The sequence below is a fragment of the Misgurnus anguillicaudatus genome, chromosome 15 (assembly GCF_027580225.2).
Source record: "Misgurnus anguillicaudatus chromosome 15, ASM2758022v2, whole genome shotgun sequence".
Classification (NCBI taxonomy): Eukaryota; Metazoa; Chordata; class Actinopteri; order Cypriniformes; family Cobitidae; genus Misgurnus; species Misgurnus anguillicaudatus.
This window is the reverse complement of record NC_073351.2, coordinates 36,751,286-36,777,702: the sequence shown is the minus strand read 5'-3', so window position 1 is coordinate 36,777,702 and position 26,417 is coordinate 36,751,286. Positions and strand designations below refer to the sequence as shown.

Below are 26,417 nucleotides of genomic sequence, written 5' to 3'. Positions count from 1 at the left end.
GCTACTTTCATGTCTGTTCCTGTTTCTTGTATTGGATGTTCCTGTGTTACCTGCCCGTTGTTATATTCTCGTGTTTTGTTTCTTGTTCTGTTAATAAATGTTATTTATTTCATTGTGAACTCTGCGTATGCGTCCTACTTCTCTACCGTGTCATGACAACAGTACTGAGAATATGAGCTTAAGCATTCCTGTAAATACAACAATAAACACATTCAATCTAAAGGCATGTTTAAGGGTTTGATGGTGTGAATTTACTGAAAGGTTTCAGTGGAAGATCTCATGAGATCAGACACACACACACAAGCAAGCTTTATACAGTATGTACACACACGGCAAAACACAAGTAAATCTAAAGCCAAACTTACTGTGACCCGTTTCATGTCGAGTAGTTGAAGATGTGATGGACAACAGCGGAGAAGAGTCTGTCTGTAGCATGACTCCAGCGCCACAGGATTCCCATCCACACACACTTCACTCAGAGAGCGACACTTCCACAGACAGGCCAGTTCATCAAAACTACACACAAAAAACATCAAACATCTCTGTATGTCTGAGAGAAACACAATCATCAACGAGAACAAGAGAGGAATGGAGCTAAATGTAAGTTTACAAAAGACTACACATCTCCTGAAACACTTTTTGACTTGATTTGCGAATGACCGCATTATATACAACAATGATGACTAAATAACTATTGCACAACTAGATAACATTAAACATTAACATCCCATGTAGTATAATGGGTGCATCCCAATTCGAAAGATGCTGCCTCCAAAGTCCACGAGGTGAACTGAAATGAGACGGTCTAACCTAAGAAAGAAGTTGTGTTACCTTCTGTTCCCACCCACCGGTCAGCGAGACAACAGCAGAGACGTTTCAGAAATATGGAGCCGGATTTTTCTATTTTCTGTGACCCGTGCTGGCAAAATGACTGTGAATGCACTCGGTCTAATTTTGAGCTAGAGGCAAAATAAAGTATAAATGTGAGTTTTGGTCGAAATTGAGGTTTTCATAAAAATAAGTTCATTAAGCCCTCGTCTAGCGATCTCAATGTCAATCAAACAATAGACGAAAGAAAAAAAGTTGAACATATATTTTCCTATAGTATTGTTTTAACAGAGAATGTCAAAATATAGTCATTTTTGATAATTTGCTCATTCCAACTCATTTTACCAGCACGGGTCACATTTGATGTATGGATCTAGATGAAACTTACTAAACTTAGAAATATTCAAAAGTAAAACGCAACATGCACAGTATTACAGCAATATCATTTGTGTAAAACAGTGATAAGGACTTTTAATTAGGAAAATATACACTTTTATTTAACTACAGTTATGAATGTTTATTTTAAAATAGTTAGGATATCTTAGGATAGCCAAGGCTGAGAAGGATCCATCTGATTGATACTTCATTTCATGTGAAACAAAGGACGCATTTAAAGGCCACATCTAAAGAGTTTCTGAACTGGGATGGCCTTTGTTATGGTGATGTCAATGGCCTTCAAATACAGCCTTCGAAGGACACAGCCTTTGAATTGGGATGCACCCAATGTATTGATGAAAGACATTTACTCAATATTACACAGTATGCACTGACAAATTCTCTACTATAAGGGGATTAGAAACACATTTCTTTTTACATTTTTCTGCCCAAAACAAATACTGAATGACCCCTGAGCATCAGTTAAGATCCACCCACTGCTCCCCCCGACAAACACAGTCAGACACAGCATGACACAGCAGTAATGATGGGAGATACACACACAGAACTGACATCACACACACACACACACACACACAGGTCCATGTTACTACAGTATGATAGCGGTGTGTCATTGCTGCAGTATGTGAGGATACAGTACACCGCTGGTCTTACCTGCTAATGCTGTTAGCACTGAGAAACAAACGCTTCAAACGAGGAAGATGCTCCACACCCGTCTGTCAGAGAGAGAGAGAGAGAGAGAGAGAGAGAGAGAGAGAAAGAGAGAGATCATGAGAGAGAGTCACCATCACCTCGTCCACCCAGATCACACACACACACAGAGAGAGAGAGTGGTGCTGATGCGGTAGATGAACATGATGGGAGGGGCAGCGGTGGAGCAGGAGGGGGAGGAGAGAGAGAGTGTGTGTGTGCTAAAGCAGAGAGATGCTCAAACATCCAGACGTGTGCTCGTGTAAACCCACTGCCATAATGTGTGTTCAGAGTGTTATTGATGTGCTCTTAGGATGCTGTTATACGGTTAAAGTGTACCGAGTTGTGATAGGATGGCAGCTTAATCACATGATTCAGGGATTATTGATGACACAAGCAGAGGTCTGATGATGTCACTCATCAGTGGTAATAAGACACCAGTACTTAACAGAAAGAATCTCTGCTGAGCTGACATTATAAGTTTACAGGGAGTGTGTTTAGGGTTTATGTTACTATAGGGTGTTTTTCAGGGTACTGTCATGTGCTGAACAAAAGTGATGGTGGATTTTACAAGCAGCAGTAATTAGGCAGTGTGTCAGAGAGATACTGTGCTGCTATTTGCATTACAGATTTTATAAAACAAACTTCTGACTCTACATCACTGTGTAACTCGTCCTGTGTGTCAGACATGAATGATGTTGAGAAGAGATGTGATGTTATTTGTCTAAGAAAACTCTATGTATCTGGAAATTACACAATTGTAGTGACTTTTTTTAGGATGGGTTGGTAAGCGATTAACTAGAGAGAGATCACCTAAAACAGCACCGAGCAGCATCATGGAAGCTCAGAGTATTACGTAGACAAGTGACATTAAAGCATGATGAGAGGATTACGAGAGCGAGGCTTTTCTCACCACACTTCTGATGTGGTTGTGTTGGAGGTTGAGCTCCGTCAGTGACTTCAATCCTTGCAGGTTTTCTACTTTAGTGATGTGGTTTCCTGACAGATTTAACAGACGGAGCTCGGATAAATCACACACGTTCTCAATCTGAGAAATCTACAGTAGGACAGAGAGAGAGATGAATAAATATGTAAACCGTTCATAGCCCATTTCATTGTCTTGATGTGAAAGATAATATCCAAAAAGAGAAAAAAACATAGGGTGGAAATCATTATACTTGATGAATTGATTGGATGGTGAGTGAGACTGTATTATATTCTCACAGGTGTCAAAGAAGAACGCATGAAGAGCTCAGATGAACATGTTTTCTTGTAAATGAGCATTTTCAGACTCTTAATGGATTCTGCCAGCGTTTTTTCTGAATGACCCGAGGCCGGGATTAAGCAGATTTGAAGCCAAAGTATGTGATGAATGTATAATACGTAACCAGATCTTTCGGTTAACACCCAGTGTTGGGAAAGTTACATTTAAAAGTAATGCATTACAATATTAAGTTACACCACCAAAAAAGTAACTAATTGCGTTACTTAGTTACTTTTCATGGAAAGTAATGCTTACGTTACTTTTAAGAAACTTTTGCGTTACTTTTTCTTACTTGGCTGAGGCTTGACCTCGTTTCTGACTCAAACTGTTCCCGCTGAGGCGCACAGAGTGCGTAATTCTATGTTAATATGTTCAGTTTAATTCAGTACATTATTTTATTTTAAATTAAATGAATTAAACCGAAAGTAACTTTTTTACTTTTTAAAAAAAGTAACTTAAATATTAATGTGTACATTTATTAAGTAATGCTTTACTCGTTACTTTAGAAAAGTAATATTATTACGTAATGATCATTACTTGTAATGCGTTACCCCCAACACTGTTAACATCATCATCTAATGTTTTGATAGAGATGGCATTTAGCAGCTTTTGCATCTAAGCTCCTCGGTTACTCCATATACATTTCATCAAACAATGTTGTTATTCAGACAAGGCGGCACGTTAATACTGATGTAAGGCGACCACAGGTGTGTGTTTCTAGAGTCATTTACAGTGGATTTAAACATAACCAATCATAAATGAAGACCAGAAGTATTCTTTTATAAAATACTTCTGCATTAAAGTCAGTATACACAACTAAATATCTATGACGATACTGAAAACCCAAATTTGTTCCCATGATGCTGCAGTTACACCATCAACCAGCAGGAGTGCCCTGCTGACCAGCTGAACCCTGAGAGCCTGCTGGTGACTTTACATGAGATGAAAACCTCATTATTTTAATAAACAATAATCCTTTGAATAATAAAGTCTACTGTTAAGTTTGGCATTATGAGAGTAAACTGGTTTGAGGTTGAATCTGTACCTGATTATTGTGTAAATCCAGAACATCCAGTTTACTCAGACTGTCCACATCACAAATCTTCTGTATTCTAGAAAAACAAATACATATAAAACATGAAATATAATAAATTATAATATCATCACTGGATAATGTTTAAACATATAGCATAATACAAGACAACATGTGTCTGAAATGAACGAATACACTCGAGGCTTTGTGTGTGACACCAGTAAGAAATAAGATTCAACAAAAATAAAGTTGATTATTGTTTTATTCTAACACCAACATTGTTTTTTGAACATAACTGAGCAACAGTGCACCTTTAAAGGGGATAAAGCATACAATCGTACAAATGTCCATAGGGTTCTAATAAGAAACCCCAGAGTACATATGCGAGATTTTAGCTCAAAGTACCCCACATGTAATTTATTATAAGATGTTAAAATTGCCACTTTGTAGGTGCAAGCAAAAAATGTGTCATTTTTTGGGTGTGTCTATTAAAATGCAAATGAGCTGATCTCTGCTCTAAATCCCAGTGCCGTAGTTGGATAGTGCAGATTAAGGGGCGATATTATTATTATTATAAGATCCCTTTCTGACATCACAAGGGGAGCCAAATTTCAATGACCTATTTTTTACAATCTTGCAGAGAATGGCCTACCAAAACTAAGTTACTGGGTTGATCTTTTTCACATTTTCTAGGTTGATAGAAGCACTGCGGACCCAATTAAACATGGAAAAAGTCAGATTTTTATGACGTCCCCTTTAAAGTTGAACTGTGTAGATTGTAGCGGCATCTAGCAGTGAGATTGTGAATTGCAACCAAGGGTTCAGTCCACAGCTCACCCCTCCCTTTTGAAACGCATTGAGAAGCTACAGTAACCACAACTGGACAAACATGTCGTCATATGAGACAATGTAGTGACAAAACACATTTTGTCCATTTAGGGCTACTGTAGAAACATGGTGGCACAAAATGGCAACTTTCATGTAAGGGGACCTGCAGTGTATGTAGATAAAACCACTCATTCTTAGGTAATAAAAACATAATGGTTGAGTCTTTATACACCACTGAAAATATATTTATGAATATTATATTTTACTGCATTTCTTTTAAATGTTCCTTCTAAAATTTACACACTGCACCTTTAATAAATCAACATTTTTTTTTCTTCAAGAATTTCTTCTTTAGATTCACCCATTATGGCATGAAATTACACTCTGTATCACGGGATTCCAAACATGACAGTGTGAATTATTCTATAAAAACACACATGATCAAATTTTGATATCAAATGTTGACAGTTTAATTAAAGTGATTCTGGTTTAAAAGCATTCCTGTTACATTACACATTCAGGAAGTATGTTTGTCTGCCCTATGTGGCTCTGTGTCAACATGCGTGCGCACACACACACACACACGCACATACACACACGCACGCACGCGCACACGCACACACACACACACACACACACACACACACACACACACACACACACACACACACACACACACACGCACGCACACACCTGTTCTTTCCAAGCAGAAGTACACGCAGAGAGGTGAGAGAGGAGATGGCAGACATGTCAATCACACGGTTGTCATAGAGATCCAGGTACACAAGGTGTGGCAGGAGAGCCAGGTTGTGCAGGTAAGAGATGAAGTTATGCTGTAGGTTGAGAAGACGTAGTTTATCTCCACCGTTTAGATGAGGTAACTCCATCAAACCTCGCCTGAGGAAAATAATACATCACATTCAACTGTCAATCAACAATTCATCAATGAGCAGCTCATGAACTCAAGACTTCACTGTAAACTCTATTGAGGAAAAATGTTTTCTTAAAAAAAGATTCGCCTGCCTCACCAAAGACTTTGCTGCCATCTGTTGGTACATTTGATTAACATAAAGCAACAACATGTGATACCTTCAGCTCAAATAGATTTCCTTTCATTTATCTGCTCTGTTTCCATATCAATTTTTCAAAAAAATATTGTTATTAAAACAAAACTTGTCATAAACAACAATTAGATTTGTACAATTTCTAAAGAAAATTTGGCAGAGGAAAAATCTTTTCAACAATGCTATGAGTTTTTGTCAGTGTGTTGTCTATGGGATTATTATTAAACACCCGAAAAAAGTGATTGATGTATAAGGTACACATATTGATATTTATAAATGAGTTTTAGTGAAGTTCACATGTGGTACCTGTCCAGGTCCAGTCTGTCTGAGGTGGAGGTGACGCCTGTCAAACTGAAGCTGGAGGAAAAACCTGGAGCCGAATTATTGCGCACACTTCCTGTGTCACCTCACAAACAAACAATATCATGAATTATATTAAATATCATCATATCAGCACATGAAACTGTAGCTATATAAAAATACTTTTTCATGACATATTTCAATTCTCACTGTATATTTAATAATAAAAAAGAAAAACTCTCTTACCATGAATCACTGTTTTACTCAGACAGTACACAGCCCGAGCGCTTCGAGTGGTCCTGTGGATCTGAACCCTGTATGACATAGGACACAAATCCCAAACCATCCCCATCGGAAGAGATACAGGAAGAGACAAAAGACAACGATCTGGAGCCGTACACTCGCTCTCACATGTCAACACAGGAGCGTTGTGATTCCTGACGGTCACATTCAGACGATCATCTGTGTGATCAAGAGAGGCCAAAAAAAACCTGAAGAATATTGGGCTGTTTTACATACAGTATGCACATATGTTTTTATGGTATAGATTGATAATGATTTGTACCAGTTTTAGACGAATTTGGCTTCGTGTAGTCCAGATTCAAGGCTTTCTTTTGTCCATTTGACAACCTCAAATCAATCTGACCAATAAAGAAATAAACATACTCATTATCAGGGACGGCATGCACTCATTTTTTTTAAGGGGTCACAGTGTGTACAACTACCCTTTATACTGTAATCATAATTATTAACGTCAATTAAACATCAAAACCTTTTTTACATCATATTCTTATACAGACAACAAGAGAAACATTTATGAATGACTTTATTGCAATTTTACACTTTAATGAAAAACTCGCCCAACATTTACGTAATGTCTGTGATTGGCTGTAATAATCAACACTGCAAAAACTGTGAATAAAAAGAAACCTTTGATGCAGCGTAATCTAAATGTAATGTAGTCTAAAGTTTTGTTTTATTATTTATTTAATTGCATTGGAAGCACATCTTTTTTATAGTCTATAAACATATTGGTAATACTAACACTTTATAATAAAGTTGTATTTGTAAACGCTGGTAAATGCATTAACTAACATGAACAAACATGTTAGTAAACAATATAGTTCCTAACATGTATTCATTGATCTATTAATGTTAGTTAATGTCAATACAGTTATTCATTTAGTTCATGCTGCATTAATTAATGTTAACAGTTACAATGCTTGATTTTATAAATGTATTACTAAATAATGAAATTAACATGAAGTAAGATTAATTAATGCTGTAGAAGTATTAATAATTGTGAGTTTATTTTAGCTAATGCAAACTTATTGTAAAGTGTAACCAACATATTTATATAAAATGCATCATATTTGACCTCAGTGTCAGAGCACATGCCTGAATCTAGATATAAACATAAGAAATAGACTTTGAACTATCATCTTTGTACACAGTTAATCCGTAACCGTGCACAATAATAGCACCAGCGCTGTTGCTTCTGGGTTTGTATAATTTATTAATAATTATTTTGCCAATGAAACAAAGTAAAATGAAAAGACGCTTAATGAATTTTGAGTTTGTATGCAAGATCCACTTGGCTCAAAATTCCAAGGGGGCACGTGCCCCCTCAGTTTCAATGGGCATGATGCCTCTGCTTATTATCAGAACATGCTGTAGTTGTACAAGAGTGCAGTGATCGTCCGATGTTAATACTGTGCTATAACTTTGATACAATACAATGCTTATGAATGATGACCATGTTCATATACAGTAACAAGATCATTTTCAAAAATATCATGAAGTTTTCTCATTTCATCATCATCATAATACTTATTTTAAAAATGGCTGGGTTATTTTTTTACCCATAATGGGTAAATAGTGGACAGAACACACTGCTGAGTTAAAATTGACCCAATGCTGGGTTGTTTTAACCCAACTGTAGGGTTTGGGTTATTGTAATCCATGGTTGCACAACAACAACCCAACATTGGGTTATTTTTAACCCAGGATGTGTTCTGTCCAATATTTACCCATTATGGGTCAAAAATAACCCAGCGCTGTTACACAACAATATAACTGTAAACATAGTAAAAATATTGAAATGAGCTTAAAGTAAAAGCAGTAAAACACATACTACTATAATGTAAAAATACATATTTAATTAGTATATCATTATTTATGAAGGCTGTACTTAAAAAAGTCACAATGTACAAAAATCGTGCACAAAAGACTTATTTTATTTTTTTATGATTTCTAATGCAAAATATATATATTTTTTAATGAAACTATTACACTCCTGTGATGTACAGGTGACCCAGCAGGTTTCAGTCGGTTACAGTCAGTGAAAAGACGATGAGTTAAGGTTCTAGTGTGCACTAAAGAGAACATACTGTACTCACTGATCTGTGCTTCAATCTGTCCGGCAGTAATGACTTCATAGCTGCTACATGCTGCTTATAGCTGAGCCTGTTCACCTGCAGAATAAACAGAAAAAAATAATCAAACACACAAAACAAGATGATTATTTATGTACCATGGTGCCCTGGGGGACTTTAAAGGGATAGTTCATCAAAAAATGAAAATTCTGTCATCATTTTCTCATCTTCATGTTAAGTACACAGCTGATTGTAACCATTGACTTCCATAGTAGGAAAAACAAATACAATGGAAGTCTATGGGTACCACCAACGGTGTGCTTACAATAATTTATCACAATAATTTCATCATATTTGTTTTTCCTACTATGGAAGTCAATGGTTACAATCAGCTGTGTGCTGGCCATCATTTATCAAGATATCTTTTTTGTGTTCATCAGAAAATATACATTCATACAGGTTTAAAACAATATGATGAGGAAATGATGACAGAATTCACAATTTTTGGGTGAACTATCCCTTCAAAAGAAAACGCAGGGGTACATCCAAAAATAAACAAAGGCACATGTCCAAAATAAATACAAAAATAAAATGTGTTTTCCATCATGGTAATGGTGTTATTGTCAAAGCCCTTTCTTTCCAGCACAAGAGCACAGCGTACAATTACAGTACAAAATAAAAGTGTGATGATGAAAGATGAGTCAGTGAAGATGCATGTAATCTCCAGCTGATTCATCCTCAAATCTTCATTCAACACAATTCATTCTTATGCTAATTTTAACAAAGATGAAGGTGTTACAAAACCTAGCATCAAAACTTAATAGTGCTGAAAATAATTATTTGACAATCTATTAGATTAGGGCTTGATCACAACTAATCATTTGCAGAATAAAAAATTGGGTTTACATCATATATGTGTGTGTGTGCTGTTTATAATAATTATGTATAAAAACACAAACATGCATGTATAATTGTATATATTAAAGAAATAATTTACAAAATATGTATTTCTTAAGAATATTTCTTAAATGTATATATTTGCATCTCTGTGTATTTATATACATAATTATTATATACAGTACACACACATATATGATGTAAACAAAACTTTTATTCTGCAAACGATTAGTCGGTGATTAACCGTTTTTGCAGCCCAATATCAGATCATAAATCATATAACAGTGTGTGATAAATTCTTACATTTTTCATGAACACACACCTTTAACCCTAAAAATAATTTAATGAAAGTCTTTCTGTCGTTTTTATGTCGCAGTATAACTTCTGACATTAAACTCAGAGGCGATTGTGTGTGAATGCTGTGTGAAACTTACGGCAGGAGGCAGAAATCTTCCACTTTCATTATTATTATTCATCATCATCTGTTTATATGAGCGCATTACTTTTTTATATATAACAGTGTTCAATAACAGAACACTAACTCGTGCGTTTACACTCTTTACACTGGTAAAAACACGGATTTATATTGACATTATGGAAAGCGCTCGACGCTCCGGGTGCTTAGCAACCAAACATAGTAAACAGTCACGCGCGTTTCCTGTGTCACCCGATATTTGACCCGGACAAAACAAAGGAAACATATGAACGATTCCCGGAGTAGAGAAGATGACATTTTACTTACAAATAAAAAAATAACATACCTGCATGGAAAGGTTCAGTTAAAACAGTGTTCCTGTAGCTTAACTGGTAGAACATTGCGTTAATAGCGTAAAGGTCATGGGTTCGACCCCTCATGCACACAAGTACCGACATGGACATGGAATGCACTGAGTCACTTTGAATAAAATCCGTAAATATAAATGTAAAGGCGTTTTAACAGTTATTAAATGGTAAAAGCGAAGTATTTGTCCTTAAGGTGCATTTAAAGTCATGTGGACGTGAAGTTTTTTTTTTTAAGGTTACATTGCTTATCTCATACGGAAAAAAATCTTTGGCCAAAAATATGTTTCAAATATATGCTAAATATATTTTGTATTTAAAGTAAAGCTCAATTAAATACATTTTTGAATTTGGAAATAAATTTAGTTTTAACCTTTATATATTAACATTTCAAAATGTATTGCAAGGGCAAACAAAATTTCTAATTTTACAACCCATATGGCATAAATGTATTCTTTACCAAAAAATATTTGAAATATTTGCAAAATACAAGTGAATTTTTTAAAGTAACCTATATTTTGAAATTGAAAATTTTAACCCCTTTAAAACTCTTATGTTTACAAGTTTTTCTTCCAATGCAACGTGAATACATTTCCTTGGATTTACATATATGGAGGGCTTAATATATTTTTATGCCTTCAAATTTATTTATTTTTAAAATGTGAAAAATATATTTTGTGGCCATTTTTTGTATATTTTTTTGATATATATTTAAAATTATTTGGAAAAAATATGTTTTTTGTCGTATGGGATGTAATTGAAGACATTTGTGCAGTCTTCCCGCGCAATCCCACAATCCAACCCGAGAGCGAATTTTGTATATTATACTTTTTATCTTTAAGTTTGATTAAGTAAAAATCAAACCAGTTTGATAGATGCGTGTTATTTTCAACAAAGTTTAATTTTATATATATTTGCTACAAATGCAATGAAATTTTTCACATTCAGTTCTGGTATCTTCTTCTTTTCGGTCAATATCACAATCTTAATATTATATGATGATATTCTTTATTAACTGAATTAACTTAAACACTTTGGAGTGGTTTCCCAGACAGGGATTAGCTTAAGCCAGAACTAGAATTTAGTTTAATTAGGAAATATAACTAATTTTAACAAACATGCCTTACTAAAAACATTACTTGTGTGCAAAACGAAGGGCACTGGTGTATTTTAAGGTATGTCAGTTGTTTTCAGTTTGGACGGCTCTTACATTTAATTTAGTCTGTCTAATCCCTGTCTGGAAAACCGCCTCATAGTAACATTATGAGTAGTCAGGATTTATGCTTTCTGTTTGTCTCTGTATGTTGGTGCTGTTTGAATGGAACATGAAATTTAAATGTATGCATTTGGCAGATGCTTTCTTTCAAAGTGACTTACATTGCATTTCATCTGTCAGTGGGAATCAAGCCTACAACTTTTGCGTTGCAAGCATACTGCTCTACCAACTGAGCTTCAGGAATACAACACTTGTTACTCAAATGTGACAAATGTGATGTAAACCAATCAGTCTAAATGAGATTCACAACAACAACAAAACCCTCATAAAAACATGTAGAATTCCCATCTTTAAATGAATTGAAAACATTATAGTGAGCAGATCCAGTACTGGGTCTATATGATAAAGCTATATACACAGGCTAATGTGAAATCTCTGTGTGATTTCCTGCATCTGTTTATCATTATGGCTGAGAGCAGTGATGTAACCAAATGTTCAACATTCAGGGAGGTGAGGATTGGTTTAAACCCATTAAACCGATCTCTGCCATTGTGCTGTCATTGTGCTGGTTTTCATGTCGAGCTTTAAAAAATATTTTCCTGAAAAACATTTGCACCTTCCTGGTTGTTTTATAGACAATAGTTGCATCCATATTTATAAACGCCCTTACTATGAATGAGGATGTTTATTATTGTTTTCCTAGTAATGCACTCATTCACATTGGCCTGAGCATGCAGTTCCCCAGGGTTCAATGTCTATAAATACTCCAGCTGAAAAAGACTCGGGGAAAGGAGGGAGGATATTGCTGCATTTCCACAATCTACCCAAACACAGACACACGATATTCAGACGGTAATCGCTCAACAGATGAGAACAATCTTGATGATGATGGATCACACTGAAAGCCACCTCTGACACAGGTGTATTACTGTAGTTTTGGTGCATTCTCTGCTGTGTCCATGATTTCTGTTGAAGTGCATTTTTCTTTGTGTCACGGCTCCTTTCAGACTTTTTACACACACAATACAGCTGAGCTGATGTGGTTTCCAAATAAAAGCTCATATGAACAGATACCTTTCTTTATCTGCGAGTATTTCATGCTGCCAGACTGCGGTTTATCTCAGGTGACATTATCATCAGTATGCGGGACACGAGTCTGACGTCTCGCAGCAGCGTTACGTCACTCCCGACTGGGCTCAGCAACATCAATCACAGCGGCGCTGAATGACTCACTGACACCGTGACGTCACACAGTAACCTTAAAACAGGAACTCAAATGAACGGAGATAAGGTGTGAATATTTGTGCTTAAAAACAGATATGGGTATGGATGAGTAGAACACATTTTGTACACAGTATCCACATGTTATATTGTTTTATAAAATGCCTATATTCAAAGCATTTTAATGTAGTGAATGTTATATATAAATACAACTTATATTTGCATGAATGTAGGCCTATAATTATACATTATTTTATTATTTAAAAAAATAATGAGATGATAAACAAATGTTTGTTTTGTCAAGCTGATTATCCCGCGTACAGGTGCGTCGCGCGCTTTAATTGATCGCTGTTTGTTATTTTACTGATTGTCTTCACGTGAACCGATCAATGTTTGTCAATATAAATGATTTTACGATGCGCTCGCCGCCTCTCTAGTAATGAGAAAAGCAAGCGAAGTAATGTCCGCCGTTCTCAACGCGCTCCTGCGGTGCGTCGCGTTCCTGCTGCCGCCCTCTTGGCTTCAGTTTTGCTGGTGGGTTGGGGAGGCGTCATGGCCCAATCCCAGAGCGCGATTCAAACACACAAAGCCTCTTACATATGAGGAAGTAGCAGCTGAAGACGACGCCAAACCCGAGCCCGTCCCCTCCTCCGACATCCCCGCGTCGGATCGCTCTCCGTGGCGCAGATTGTGGCCGCTGTGTTCCGCCGCCGAGCGCATCCTGACGGCTCCCTTCGCTCTCCACAAGCGCTCGGGAAGTTTCTATCCGGCTTGCGGCGTTGTCCTTGGCTCTCCGTTGAGCGCAGAGACGACCGGAGGCGCGGAAGAGGAAGCGGCGATCATGAGCGTCACCACCGAGCACCAGGCACAGGAGTTGCGGGAGATGAGCGCGCAGGTGACGATCACTGTCGCGATCCAGGCTGCGGAGGACGAGGAACCGTCAGCCAACACCGGCGAGCTCAACACGGGCAGCGGCAGCGACGACGACATCACAGCACATGATAAATCCAGGTATGGCAACCTCATTTACATATCGTGAAGATATTTCAAACTGATTGAGTAATTTACACTCACACACACTCTTCTCTCAATGGTTTTCATACTGATTAAAGTGTAAAGTACTCTGAATCTAAACACTCACACAAACCCCTTAACCTGTTTGGCTTCATCTTTTTGTTTGGGTTTATTTCTAAATATCTTTTAATAGAGAATTTCTTTAAAGGTCAATATTGACATCTTTCAATGTTTATATGAACAATTAAAACTATTCACACCACCCATCTAATGATATAAATAGTTTTATGTAATTGTAAATGGACTGAATCTGTCTATTATTTCAGTATTGTGTGTATTGAACAGTCTTCAACAGGTTCCTGCCTTCAGTCAAACACACAGGAATGGAGCTCAACCTGTCGCACTGCTTTAATGTTCAGACGAGTACTCATCTGTATATTATTTACAATGGCTGAGTATGAGAGCTACAGAGAAAGATGGCTAATGTTATATAAATGTGTGTGATTATGTAGGCAACTTGTGTATGTTGCATATAGTGAGGTTTGGCACAGTAAGGCAATTGAATCAATCAAAGAATTAAACAATAAAAAACAAGATAATTGAGGTAAAACAATGATTGTGCGATTAAAATATAAATCCCTTGCCGCAGGGCTGATGTGTTTGTAAGGCACTTTGAAGGCACCACTGCTTTGACAATTGTGGTCTATTGCAACACTTACTCAGATGTGGAAAGAGTAGCCAAAAACTTTACTCAAGTAGAAATCATGATTTTTAAAATGTACTTGAGTAAAAGTAAAGTATGCAATGAAAAGAATACTCAAGTAGCGAGTTACTACTTACTTTTGAATAACATTTCATTCAAACTGATTTGCGAACCAATTCAAAACCTTTGGCCCATTTGCTTTGTAAAGAATCGATTCAAAGAAGTCATTAAATCGCAAATGCCCCAGAAACACGAGATTTTAAAATAAAATGCACATTTTTCAATGATTTAAAATACAGTAATGAAGGAACGCCGCACAGAGTAATGAAGTAAAAGTACAAATTTCCCATTAAAAATATACTCGAGTAAAAGTACTCTCTTTTAAATGTACTCTTAAGACTATATTTTCCAAAATCTTACTCGAGTAAATGAGTTATCATGTTACATATTTGTTATTAATAATCAATCGCAATTATTATAAAATAGGGCTGTCAAAAGATTAATCACGATTAATCGCATACAAAATAAGTTTGTTTTTGCGTAATATATTTGTATATCATGTTTGTATATATATATTTATATATTTATATATTTATTTTTATATATAATATCAATTATATAAAAATCTAAAATAAATATACATTTAAATGTTTCTAAAATACATGCATTCATGTGTGTTTATTTATATATACAAAATAATTACACAGTGCACACGTATATTATTCAAACACATTTTATTTTGTATGCGATTAATCGGGATTGGTCTTTTGACAACCCTATTATAAAACAACAAAATTTAAATAAAATAAATCACAATTATGATTTTGTTAAATAAATAAATGTTTGAGTTTTTACCAAAATAATGATTGATCTTGCTCATAATCGAGCAGACCTAGTATGAACTCAACATCACTGAAATTAAACTGCAATATTTACTCTATGCTAGGAATATTTCAATGAAAATGCTGTAGGTTTTGGACACTTTTTTTCTATCCAAGAGAACACATTGACTGATGGCAGTAATCTCAAAATGTCCAAATATTGATCTAAAAATGTTTCTCTTTGGTTTGTACACCCACTGACCAGAGCAGACATTGACTTCATACAGTTATCTTCCTGAACTCTGTTCATCTCTGTTGACTTCAGGTCAGTTTATCTCTGATGACCTATTGAGTCATTTTTCACTTAGTTCTAGAAAGAGTTGGTGAGAATAATGAATGTTCAGTTGTGTTTCTCTGAGCGTTTGCTGTCACAGCCCACGAGCGACTGTCTTTATTGTTATAAAGCACTAATGAGTCTCGCTGATGCTGCTATTGTGTTTGAGCTTTAGTGGGAGGATGATGATGATGATGTTCTTCTGGAGTTTGAAGGGTTTCCCTGTCTGTTGGAGAGCCGTCGGTCTCTACATGTCCACTGAATCTCTCCACATGAGCGGCCGTGTGTTTTAAAGGGTGTGGGATAGAAGTTGATGAGTCATCAGTTTAATTTAATTTCTAAAGGTTATTTTTAGCAGACGGATGGGTAATAATCTCAGGACATAATCTCATTGAGACTGCAGTGCTGTAGAGGATAAAGATTAAGATGGTACAGAATTTGTTTTCTGCAGGATGAATGTCCTTTTGTCTCTGTCTGTCTGTCTTTCTCTCTGTCTGTCTGTCTCTCTCTCTCTGGAGATCAGCAGGCTGCTGCAGCTCACCATGTGTTCAGCAGTCATGTGCTGTAGTCAGATGGAGCGTCTCTACCCGGCGTGTGTTGGTGTTTGTGGGCAGTGAGCCGTGATGCTCATGTTTTTGCACAGGCTGTTGTATTGTGGGGGAATCAGAGATTTTAAGAGGGATGAGAAGAAGCAGACGGAGACTCTGTTTGCGGGGTCACGCTGCCAAACAAACAGATTCTGCTGTTAAAGTGACTGGTTATATTTGTGTTGTTTTCCAGTGGTGCCGGTACCAGTGGTGGGGAACTCGAAGAGGAGAGCTGGCAACCTCCCGATCCAGAGTTGATCCAGAAACTGGTGGCACAGATTGAATATTATCTGTCTGATGAGAACCTGGAGCACGACGCCTTCCTGCTCAAACACGTTCGTCGCAATAAGCTCGGCTTTGTCAGTGTAAAACTGCTCACCTCTTTTAAAAAGGTAAGACCCAATCAGATCCTGTCTCTTAGGACTTTATGGGGTGCTTCTCAATATGCTTCCTCGTCGTCTTGCTCCTACATCCTACGACATGGAAACTGATCAAGCTCCGCCATCACGTAGGACATCTCAATTCATTAATTGTACCACGAGGAGGCTTTTTTGAGTCATGAGCGAGGATAGACAAGTGTATCCTATGCAGAAGTGTTTTATCAACTAAACTTGACTCATGTATAAATCTCCTCCCCGTTCACATCGTCACATCTTTAAATGCACATTAATCTTGGTATTAATGATCAAATTATTGTAAATGTAGACTCCTATCGGACAGTATTTAATATTTATGTATGATCAGTGGTACACATGTATATATTGATTATACAGCACTTTTAAGAATGTCTCTATTTTAATGTAGTAAGGCCATGAACTTCAACTCAAGTGTGCATTTAATTTGATTTTTCTTGTTAAATATTTTGGGGTTTTAATGCATTTAATAATTTGATAAGAGAAGCAAGGATGCGCAAATAAGAATTAAGCATCCATGATGTTTGTCTATCAGCTGTGAGCTCATTTGTAAAGACACACCAGAAGCCTGCTTGTGTTTTACATCTGCTTTGTATTCTGATAGAAACAAATGTTTTTGTGACGACGAGCTGAAACACTACCAGAATAAGTTGACACAGTGACCTGTGGCTTCTTACAGACGTATATACTGTTAATCTGAGAGCATGTGCATTTAAAATAAATAAATTAACATCTTACATTACAACTCCACGTAAAGTCTTTTATATGTGCTATAAATAGAGGCAAGGTAAATCCTGGTGATGAATACATTAAATTATTTTTCCACCCATGTTGATGATTGTGAAGAACTGCACATGACATACTTTAATCACCACCACCATATCATAGTCTCCGCTCTAGATCATAATCACTTTAAGAAACAACAACATTTAAACACACGGGCTCTTACCTAACCCTGATGGTTGTTAAAAATGTAAAAAACGCAGGTGTTTTTTGGTTGTCTTGCAGGAAAATGTGGACATAATGGTTTGCAAATGTCCACATTTCCCAGTTGACCTCATTGAATTTCTCCGTAGTAAGTTTTAACCAACACTGTCTAAACTGCACCAGATGCTCTCAGATAGAGATACAGTAGAAGACACGGTGACTTCAACAATCTCAAACTTCAAATCAGAAGCCAACATCCATCAATCAGAGACATCGCTGTTACCATAGAAACTAAAATTGTGTTCAGAAGTTAAGCAGTTCTGTCCATTCCCACATGGTATTATGGAGATGTTTATTTCATTGCACATTGTTCATTACTCTTTGTATATTTTAAGATTTTAAAGTCAAATCAATTTTGGTTTGATGTTATCAGTCTAAGTGACTTTGTGAATTAAAATGCACATTTATGTGCAACATGACATCAGATCATGTATTTTTGTTTATACACAGTGGTGGCCAGTGACTTTTCTTTCGAGGGGCACAATTTCAAAATGTGTTCGTTGCATCATATGAACCATGTGCATCACTTGTCATGTCAAGATAGGTGCCTGCTGCACACCCGTCGAAAAGATTTATGATAAAAGATGATCACGTTCACAAAATGCTCCCAAGACACTCACTTAACACTAAACTGTTATGAGATTAAGTGAGTATTTTGCAAACTGAAGCGTCTCTTACCATAAACCCTTTCAAAGCGTCTGCAGCAGGCTCGTATCTTGACATCATATGTGTTGAACACGACGCGCAAACACATATTTTGAAATGACGAACCACACACATGATGGGCTAAATACATGTTGTGACAAGCTTTGCATAATGCACCCTCAAAAGTCACTGACCGCCACGGTTTATATATTTAATGCATGTTATTTAATTCACCGCAGTCAGGGTTAATTGTAAAACAAATTAAAATCAGACTGTGAGGAGCAGATTCTGTTCAAGAGCGCAAAAATGATTACAAATGAACCTGTTTTTCAGATATTGTTGGACACTTACAACAGTGCTGTTTTCAGTGTTTTATTGAAGAAATGATTGTGTAACTTTGTCAATGAATATTTGTATACTGTGTTTAAAATCATCTGAAGAGATTGTGAGATAAAATGACAAGAGAGCTTTTTTATAAATTGTACACAAAGTATGTCTACATTTAAAGGATTACTCCACTTTCATAAAAAATGCTAATCATTTACTCACCCCCAAGTCATCCAAGATGTTTATCTTGACTATTGAGGTCCACTATATGTAGAAAAGTCCTGGAATGTTTTCCTCAAACTTCATTTCTTCTCGACTGAAAATTGAGTAAATTCTGAATTTTTTTACATGAAAGAGGAATATTCCTTAAATAACTTTTTTCAACAACATTTCCAAAGTTGCGTAATTGTAAAACTATCATAATAGTTTTGAGTTACACATTGTGTATGGATGGATGATGGACCTAAAAAATTAATATATAGGATCTCAAAATTACTTGGACCAAAAACATCAAATCTGGTACAATAATGCATAATTAAACTGATGAATCAGATCTCTCATATGAGAGTGTCTTAACAGGACTAATGGTGAGGTGAAGGTTAACAATACTTTCTCTCTCCGTCAGGTAAAGCATTTGACACGGGACTGGAGAACCACAGCGTACGCCCTGCACCACTCAAACCTACTGGAACTGAATGACGAGGGTCGCAAGGTGCGTCGCAGGGCAACGGTCCCGGTTTTTGCCAGCGAGTCTTTGCCGAGTCGCATGCTGCTGCTTAGTGAACTGAAGCGCTGGCCGGAGCTGGGGGTGGCTCTAGGCGGAGAGGTCAACAACGGTGCGGGTCCGACCCAGCAAGAGCGGCTGATGGAGCTTCTGCTGAAGGCGTTTGGAAACTACGGTCCGATCGCCTCTGTGCGCGTCCTCAAACCTGGCAAAGACCTGCCGGCTGATCTGAAGAAACTCAGCGGGCGCTACTCTCAGTTGGGCACGGAGGAGTGCGCCATTGTGGAGTTCGAAGAGGTGGAGGCCGCCATGAAAGCCCACGAGGCGGTTGGGGGAGAGGGGGGCGACCAGGGGCCACTGGGGCTAAAAGTAGTTCTGATTGGCACCAAGCCACCAAAGAAAAAGGTACCAAAAGACCGGCATAGAGAAGAGGGCGGAGGCATTCGGAAGAGTCACTCTCTCAACAGCCGCGTGCGGGAGCTGCAATATCACGGGGATGACTCTGCGGCGAGTTCATCGGAAACCGAAAGCAATCCCACATCTCCGCGCTTGGCCCGGAAGTCTCGCTCCTGCAACAAGCTCAGCCCCACCAGCGCGGGACCCAACCACCTCAGCCCGGTCGTCTCCCCGCGCACCAGTCCCTGGAGCAGCCCGCGGGCCAGTCCCAACTCCCAGCGTAAGGCCCATCACTCCGCCAAGTCTCTCTTGATCAGCGAGGGCAGGTTGAGTCCTGAACCGGGACGCCGTTGGGCGGACTATTCTTCAGACAGCAGCCTAACACCCTCGGGCAGTCCCTGGGTCCAGCGCAGGAAGCAGGTGGTTAGTCAGGAGAACAGTCCTGTAGGGAGTCCGATGCTCGGCAGAAAGATCCAGAATGCAGATGGTCTTCCCCCTGGTGTGGTGCGACTACCCAGGGGTCCTGATGGCACGCGCGGGTTTAACTCTACCCCTTACGGTGGAGACAGAGGCAAGACCGCATCAACCCAAACTTGACTTTAAAACGAACTCGCCCCACTCTCATGCCACAAATAACCGTCTTGTTGCTCACTAGACCCTCAAACTCTTGACGCTGTTTGAACTGTCACCATCTCTGTAGGACTGGCCGGTCTCTTGTAATGCCTTTATTCAAGATGATGTTTTCGTTTTATATTTCTTAATTTGGCTCATTTTGGACTTGGTTGTTTTACAACAACGGAAGCCGTTTTTGAAAGTGTTTACGTTTTAAATTGCCCCATGTTTTTCTTTAATGTTATAAGGAGATTTAATATAAAAATTGTCCTGGTCCTTATTTGTGCCCAGAAATACTACAGTGTACATCTGTGTAGATGTTGTTTCTGGTTACTTCTGTGTGTGTGGCTCAAAGTTCAGGCCGTCGGTTCTGATCTCAGTTACACAACATACGGTTTATTTAAAGTATGGCTGTAATCTCTGGACCTGCATCACTGGGCCAAATGATGATCCCTAAAGAAATGTTTTATTTACTTTAAATAGTTTATTCTGCTTTTTATTTGAGTGCTTTATTAATTATCTGGGATCTCTGTTTTTTGATTCGAGTCGTTTCGGCTTCCTCAGAGCGCAGTAGACAGCTGAAGAGTGTTTGAGGTTTCTGTCCTGAGCACAAAATGCCCTGAGCTGCACTGAGGCCGTTCACTCTTCTTCCTATTGTACAAATAAATCACTACAGTCACGGATATCTGAAGTCCTGCTTATTTATTCTTATCCAGTCTTCTCTTGCTCTTGGCAGATTTCTTCTGAATATTATTATTTGCTCAAGTTTGTATTTTAAAACATCAGCGGTCTCACAAATTTTACATCAATATCAAAATGTTCATGTTAATATGTTCCACAGTCACAATATGCAAAACTATTCCATATGTTGACAGAATAAGATTTTTTTTTTGTATTAATGCTTAAGTGTTTTTGAAACAGGCCGGTGTAACATGAGCTAATAGTTAAGGTGTCACATGCTTTAATGCATTAGTTCACCCCAAAATGAAATTGTCATTAATTACTTTGTCAAAGCTTTTAAGGCCCAGACAAGGCAGTTAAAATGCTCCAGGTGATTATAGTGGTTCAATCTTCATTTCATGAAGTGACAAGAATACTTTGTGCTCAAGTTGCTCTCTAACACATATTCAGCGTGTGCACACATGAAAGTAGCACATGCATGTGTTAGTGGGACACTCCACTTTTATTGAAAAATGCTCATTTTCCAGCTCCTCGAGTTAATTTTTTTTTGCCATTTTGGAATCCATTTAGCCGATCTCTGGGTCTGGTGCTGGCACTTTTGGCATGGCTTGGCACAATCCATTGAATCTAATTGGACCATTAGCATTGCGCTAAAAAATAACTTCACGTGTTTCGATATTTTTTCCTATTTACAACTTGACTCTTCTGTATTAAGAGCTGCGATATTCAAGGCAGATATGGTTAGGAGGACTATACTCTCATTCTGGTGTGATTGTCAGGGACTTTGCTGCTGTAGCATGGCTGCAGCAGGCGTAGTGATGTTGGGCACTGCCCGAAAATAGTCCTCTGCTATTGAAAGTAACCAAGGGGACTATTTTCGGCTGTTGCGTAATATCACTATGTCTGCTGCAGCCATGTGGCAGCAGCGGAGTCCTTGATTATTGAACCAGAATAAGAGTAAAGTTCCTGACATATCTGCCTAGAAAAATTATTTTAGCACGATGCTAATGGTAGTCGGAGTCGGTGGATTGTGCTAAGCTATGCTGGGGGTGGTACCGCCAGACCCGGAGATCGGCTGAATGTATTCCAAAACGGTAAGACTGGAAAATTAGCATATTTTCAAAAAAGTGAGTGTCCCTTTAAACACTGCTGTTGTGCATCAGCCATAGACATAAATTCATAGATGCCTCATCCTACTATACATGTGTATACATATGATGACTGATGCGTGACGCCGGTGTTTAACATGTGCTGCTTTCATAAATACACATAGGCAAATGTGAGGACAAAACGTTTTCTAATCACTAAATGAAATTAAACAAACACAACATATTGACTATGTCTTTACTGCTTTTTCTGGGCCTTGAAAGTTGTGAGGTGCAAAAATATCTTTATGTTCTGAAAATGAATGAAGGTCTTATAGGTGCGGAACAACATAAAGGGTGAGAAATTAATGATAATTTTCATTCCTGGGTGAACTAACCCTTTAATGTCATTTCTAACTGTGCATGATTATACGATTGGTGGCATATAATTATTTGCCTTCAACGTTGTGAGCCAATCAGAACAGCACTACACCCACCACCTGACAACCACTGATGTAAATACATCATTTGTGTTTCTACGGTGAATGGTGTTGGATACACAACAGGTCAAACTGCATTACAGTAAATAAATCATCATGTGATATTTTGTCAAATCCCTCATTACTTTTAGTATCACTTCATGTCATGTGTAAAATCACACGTGTGTGTGTGTTTAATCTGTGGGCAAGGTGATCATTTGGCCTCACTTCCTCTAAAATAAATCTGAATCAGTGTGAGGCTGTCAGGTTTCTTAGCAACCATCAGATCTCAGCAGGAAGACGCCGGATGCTGAGTTCATTGCAAGTAAATGCACACTTTGGTCTAGTTAGATGAAGTTTTACTGAATTGAGTACAAATGCGCATCGCTGCGGTCGCAAGAGTTCAAGCTACAGTTATTACATCAAATTAAAGTCTCTCTTTAAAATGCTTTCTGGTCGCAGACTGAGCTTAATTTGCATCTCGAAATGGACTTTAAATCCGTCTGCAGTATTCAACAATAATTTGCATTCATATTACTAAATGACTTTGCTTTTATCTTCATTTTCACATGATTCATACTGGCCTCAGTATGCATATCAAACAATTACACATCATTTTCCCAAATGGGATATGTCTGTGTTTTCTTCCAATTACACTGCCAACAAATGTCCATGTAACAGAGAGCCAAATTAATCTCAGTAATGGCCTTTGTTGAAAGTCTTTCTCAATTGCATGTTTTTCCTGTGTATTTACCAACGTATAAAGAAAACTATCAAAGCATTTACTTCATTATGTAGATGGTAACTTCTAGCTTATGGATATCTATTCACATTATATCATCTTTGAAAAGAGATTGTTTTCGTGTTCATACACAAGTCTAAAAGAAGTCATCAGCTCTGTGTGAAATTGAATATTTGCACACTGTGCAGTATGATCTGTATATTGCCTTTATGTGAAATAATATGCATTACTTAATCATTTCAAATAGTGTGCTGTTTTATCTCCAATGGCTCTGTGCAATGAAATGAAAGAGAATCCTAAAGGGTAAATGTGTATGCAGAGACCACTTTATTTATTATTTTCAATTTTTCTAAATTTACTATTTTTGACCCTATACCACAAATCCAACAATACACCATTTTTCTATTTATGCCAAAAATCAAGTAAGATCATGTTCCGTGAAGATATTTTTTAAATTTCATACTGTAAATATATCACAAATGTATTTATCATTATATCTGTTGCTAAGGACGTCATTAGGACAACTTTAAAGGTGAAACTTTGGATTTTTTGCACCCTCAGATTCCATATTTTCAAATGGTTTTATCTTAACTAAATATTGTCACATGCTAACAAACCATACATCAATGTAAAGCTTTGTTTTCCGAAATTGTATAAATCTAAAAAAAAAAGTGGTCCAGGGTCTTATTTATAGGTCATTTTGTTTCATTCTGTTAACTACCGACAATATCTCTGCCAAATTCCTATAAAAAATAATGTTTATATTTGCAGAAAACTAAAACCGGATAAACTAACAAAAAGATGCAGTGTTTTCAGATCTTGAATACTGCAAAGAAAACAACTTTATATTCATTTTTAATCACATCTCTCATGTGTTTTGTCATGTTCTTAGTCTTTTACATTGCTGTTGGATGACTTTGTCACTCCTGAGGTTTGCTTTTGTTGGAATTCAACAGACGCTGGCCTGTAATGGTTACGATACATGTAGAAAACTGAAGGGGTCTTTTAATTTTTTCCACGGCTGTATACTGTATATACAGTACTGTGTACATCCTGGAGTAGCAGCATGTGAACTCATTTCATGGAAGTGCAGCTTTAGTGAGAAATGATAGACGCATGCAGGGTGATATGCAGCAAAGCCAAACTATCAGCGTCAGTATGTGGGTGCTGCTGGTGGAGGAGTTTCTGAAGATAGAGCTGACATTACAATGACCGTGTGTGTTAAACACTATCAATACTGGGAATCATCAAAGCATCATTATCAGAGATCTTCCATGAAACTTTTTCATATAGTGTAAAACCACAATATAAAGCACAGATCTCCTGAGACAGATACTTTAAACAGATTGGGTTTTACTCTCAAAGATCTGAAAATATTTACTAACTGTTTTTACAGCATCCCACTATTAAAGGTGCAGTGCGTAAATTTTAGGGACATCTAGTGGTGAGGTTGCGAATTGCAACTAACGGCTCAGTCCAATGTACAACCCTCACTTCTGAAATGTATAAAGAAGCAACGATAGCCACCACCGGACAAACATTTCATCGTCGGAGACAACTTAGCAAAAAGGTTTGTCCTTTAAGGGCTTCTGTAGAAACATGGCGGCATAAAATGGCGACTTCCATGTAAGGGGACCCTCGTGTATGTAGATAAAAATGTCTCATTCTAAGATTATAAAAACATAATGGTTCATTTTAAAAAGGTCTTTATACAGCACTGATAATATAGTATAATATTGTATATTATTTAGCATTTCTTTCAAGAGATCCTTCTAAAGATTACACACTGCACCTTTAAACTCTTATTATACCTACAGAAATGGGCATTAGTGCAAAAGTTCTGTATGCATAGATTGAGGGTCTAGTTAGACGCATTACATTTACCAAAATGTACAGTATACTAGAGTAGTGCAATTCGTTGTTTTCTCATTTTTAATTAAAATTTTTAATGGCAAAAACAAGATAATCAAGGTAAAATGATTATTATGTGATTAAAATATAAATCAAATGCCGTTGGACTGATGTGTTTGTAAGGCACTTCTGAAGAGACCACTTTGACACATGCAGCCTGTTGCAACATTTACTTAATTAAAAAGGTCAAATAAATGCATGTTTTCAAAGTCACAGAGTAATGGTGTTAAATAAGCGTGATTATGATTTCGGCCATAATCGAGCAGCCCTACAGTATGCATAAAAAAAACAGTAGATCTCCACTTGACCTTTCATTCCCTTCAGTGTAACGCATGAATCAGAAGTTATATCAGCCTTGATTATTAACATCTGTTCTTCTGACTCATTATTTACTCGTATTTTCATGCTTGCTAAATTAAACTTGATGAGCTCATGTGCCATCTATGTAGCATACTGGACTGAAACCACATACTAGTGTAGTAGCCTACACTTCTGCTTCATTTGGACATAGATGTGTTTGCTCAAAAAGAGGAAATTAAATTTGGGAACTGAACGTCCTGTTGCGGTAAATGTAGATCTAACAGAACCTCTGAGACAAATCACTATGTTGTTTTTAAAGTTGCTTCAGATAAAGGCATCTGCTCGATTAAGAAATGTTAAGGATGTACCAGTCGTGTGTTAAAATGTGAAAGAGACGAGCGTGTAGAAACATGTTTGTCTGAGTTTGAACACATGACTTGTGTGATGAATTGGGGTTTTCCCAGGTGAAAAAAGTGAACTACAGTACACTAAGTACAGCTAGTTAATGTACTATTGTACATTATTTTCCCAATGGTGAAGTACAGTATTCGAGTTAAATGGCTTTTGAAATGTATAAAGGTAGGGCAGGACTTCAATTTGTCTATCAAGAATTAATTGATTAATTAATTGGATCAAAGTTGGGTCATGTTGCTATTTGCTAATCGCAATACCACATGACCGGATGTAAAGAGAGATCGTTTTAAGCATAGACATAATATACGTAGATGCCTCCTACACCTTCCTTAGTAGAAATAAATGCAGGG

The 26,417-nt window shown here is 37.3% G+C and overlaps 2 protein-coding genes across 7 annotated transcripts in view; one reads left to right on the top strand and one right to left on the bottom strand.

Moving 5' to 3' along the window:
* Window positions 1–26,417, bottom strand: part of LOC129419000 (leucine-rich repeat-containing protein 49) — a 35,853-nt gene that overhangs the window by 7,978 nt on the left and 1,458 nt on the right. Inside the window, exons 1-11 of one of the 6 annotated variants that reach the window (XM_073853911.1) lie at window positions 10,215–10,299; window positions 10,110–10,182; window positions 8,803–8,877; window positions 6,969–7,044; window positions 6,650–6,865; window positions 6,410–6,509; window positions 5,733–5,936; window positions 4,224–4,290; window positions 2,828–2,971; window positions 1,879–1,940; window positions 366–516 (exon numbers count right to left, since the gene is read on the bottom strand). In XM_073853911.1, coding sequence (XP_073710012.1) covers window positions 366–516; window positions 1,879–1,940; window positions 2,828–2,971; window positions 4,224–4,290; window positions 5,733–5,936; window positions 6,410–6,509; window positions 6,650–6,865; window positions 6,969–7,044; window positions 8,803–8,877; window positions 10,110–10,175 — 1,161 coding nt within the window. In that variant the 5' untranslated portion in view covers window positions 10,176–10,182; window positions 10,215–10,299. Of the gene's footprint in view, window positions 1–365; window positions 517–1,878; window positions 1,941–2,827; window positions 2,972–4,223; window positions 4,291–5,732; window positions 5,937–6,409; window positions 6,510–6,649; window positions 6,866–6,968; window positions 7,045–8,802; window positions 8,878–10,109; window positions 10,325–10,436; window positions 10,458–12,745; window positions 13,140–26,417 lie in introns of those variants that run through there. The other 5 variants (XM_055173979.2, XM_055173977.2, XM_055173976.2 and 2 more) reach the window with 5 other exon arrangements.
* larp6a (La ribonucleoprotein 6, translational regulator a) lies at window positions 13,275–21,138 on the top strand. The gene is made up of 3 exons (XM_055173980.2): window positions 13,275–13,903; window positions 16,545–16,743; window positions 19,349–21,138. Exons 1-3 carry the CDS (start codon window positions 13,332–13,334, stop codon window positions 20,438–20,440), a joined length of 1,863 nt encoding a protein of 620 aa, XP_055029955.2. The 5' UTR covers window positions 13,275–13,331; the 3' UTR covers window positions 20,441–21,138.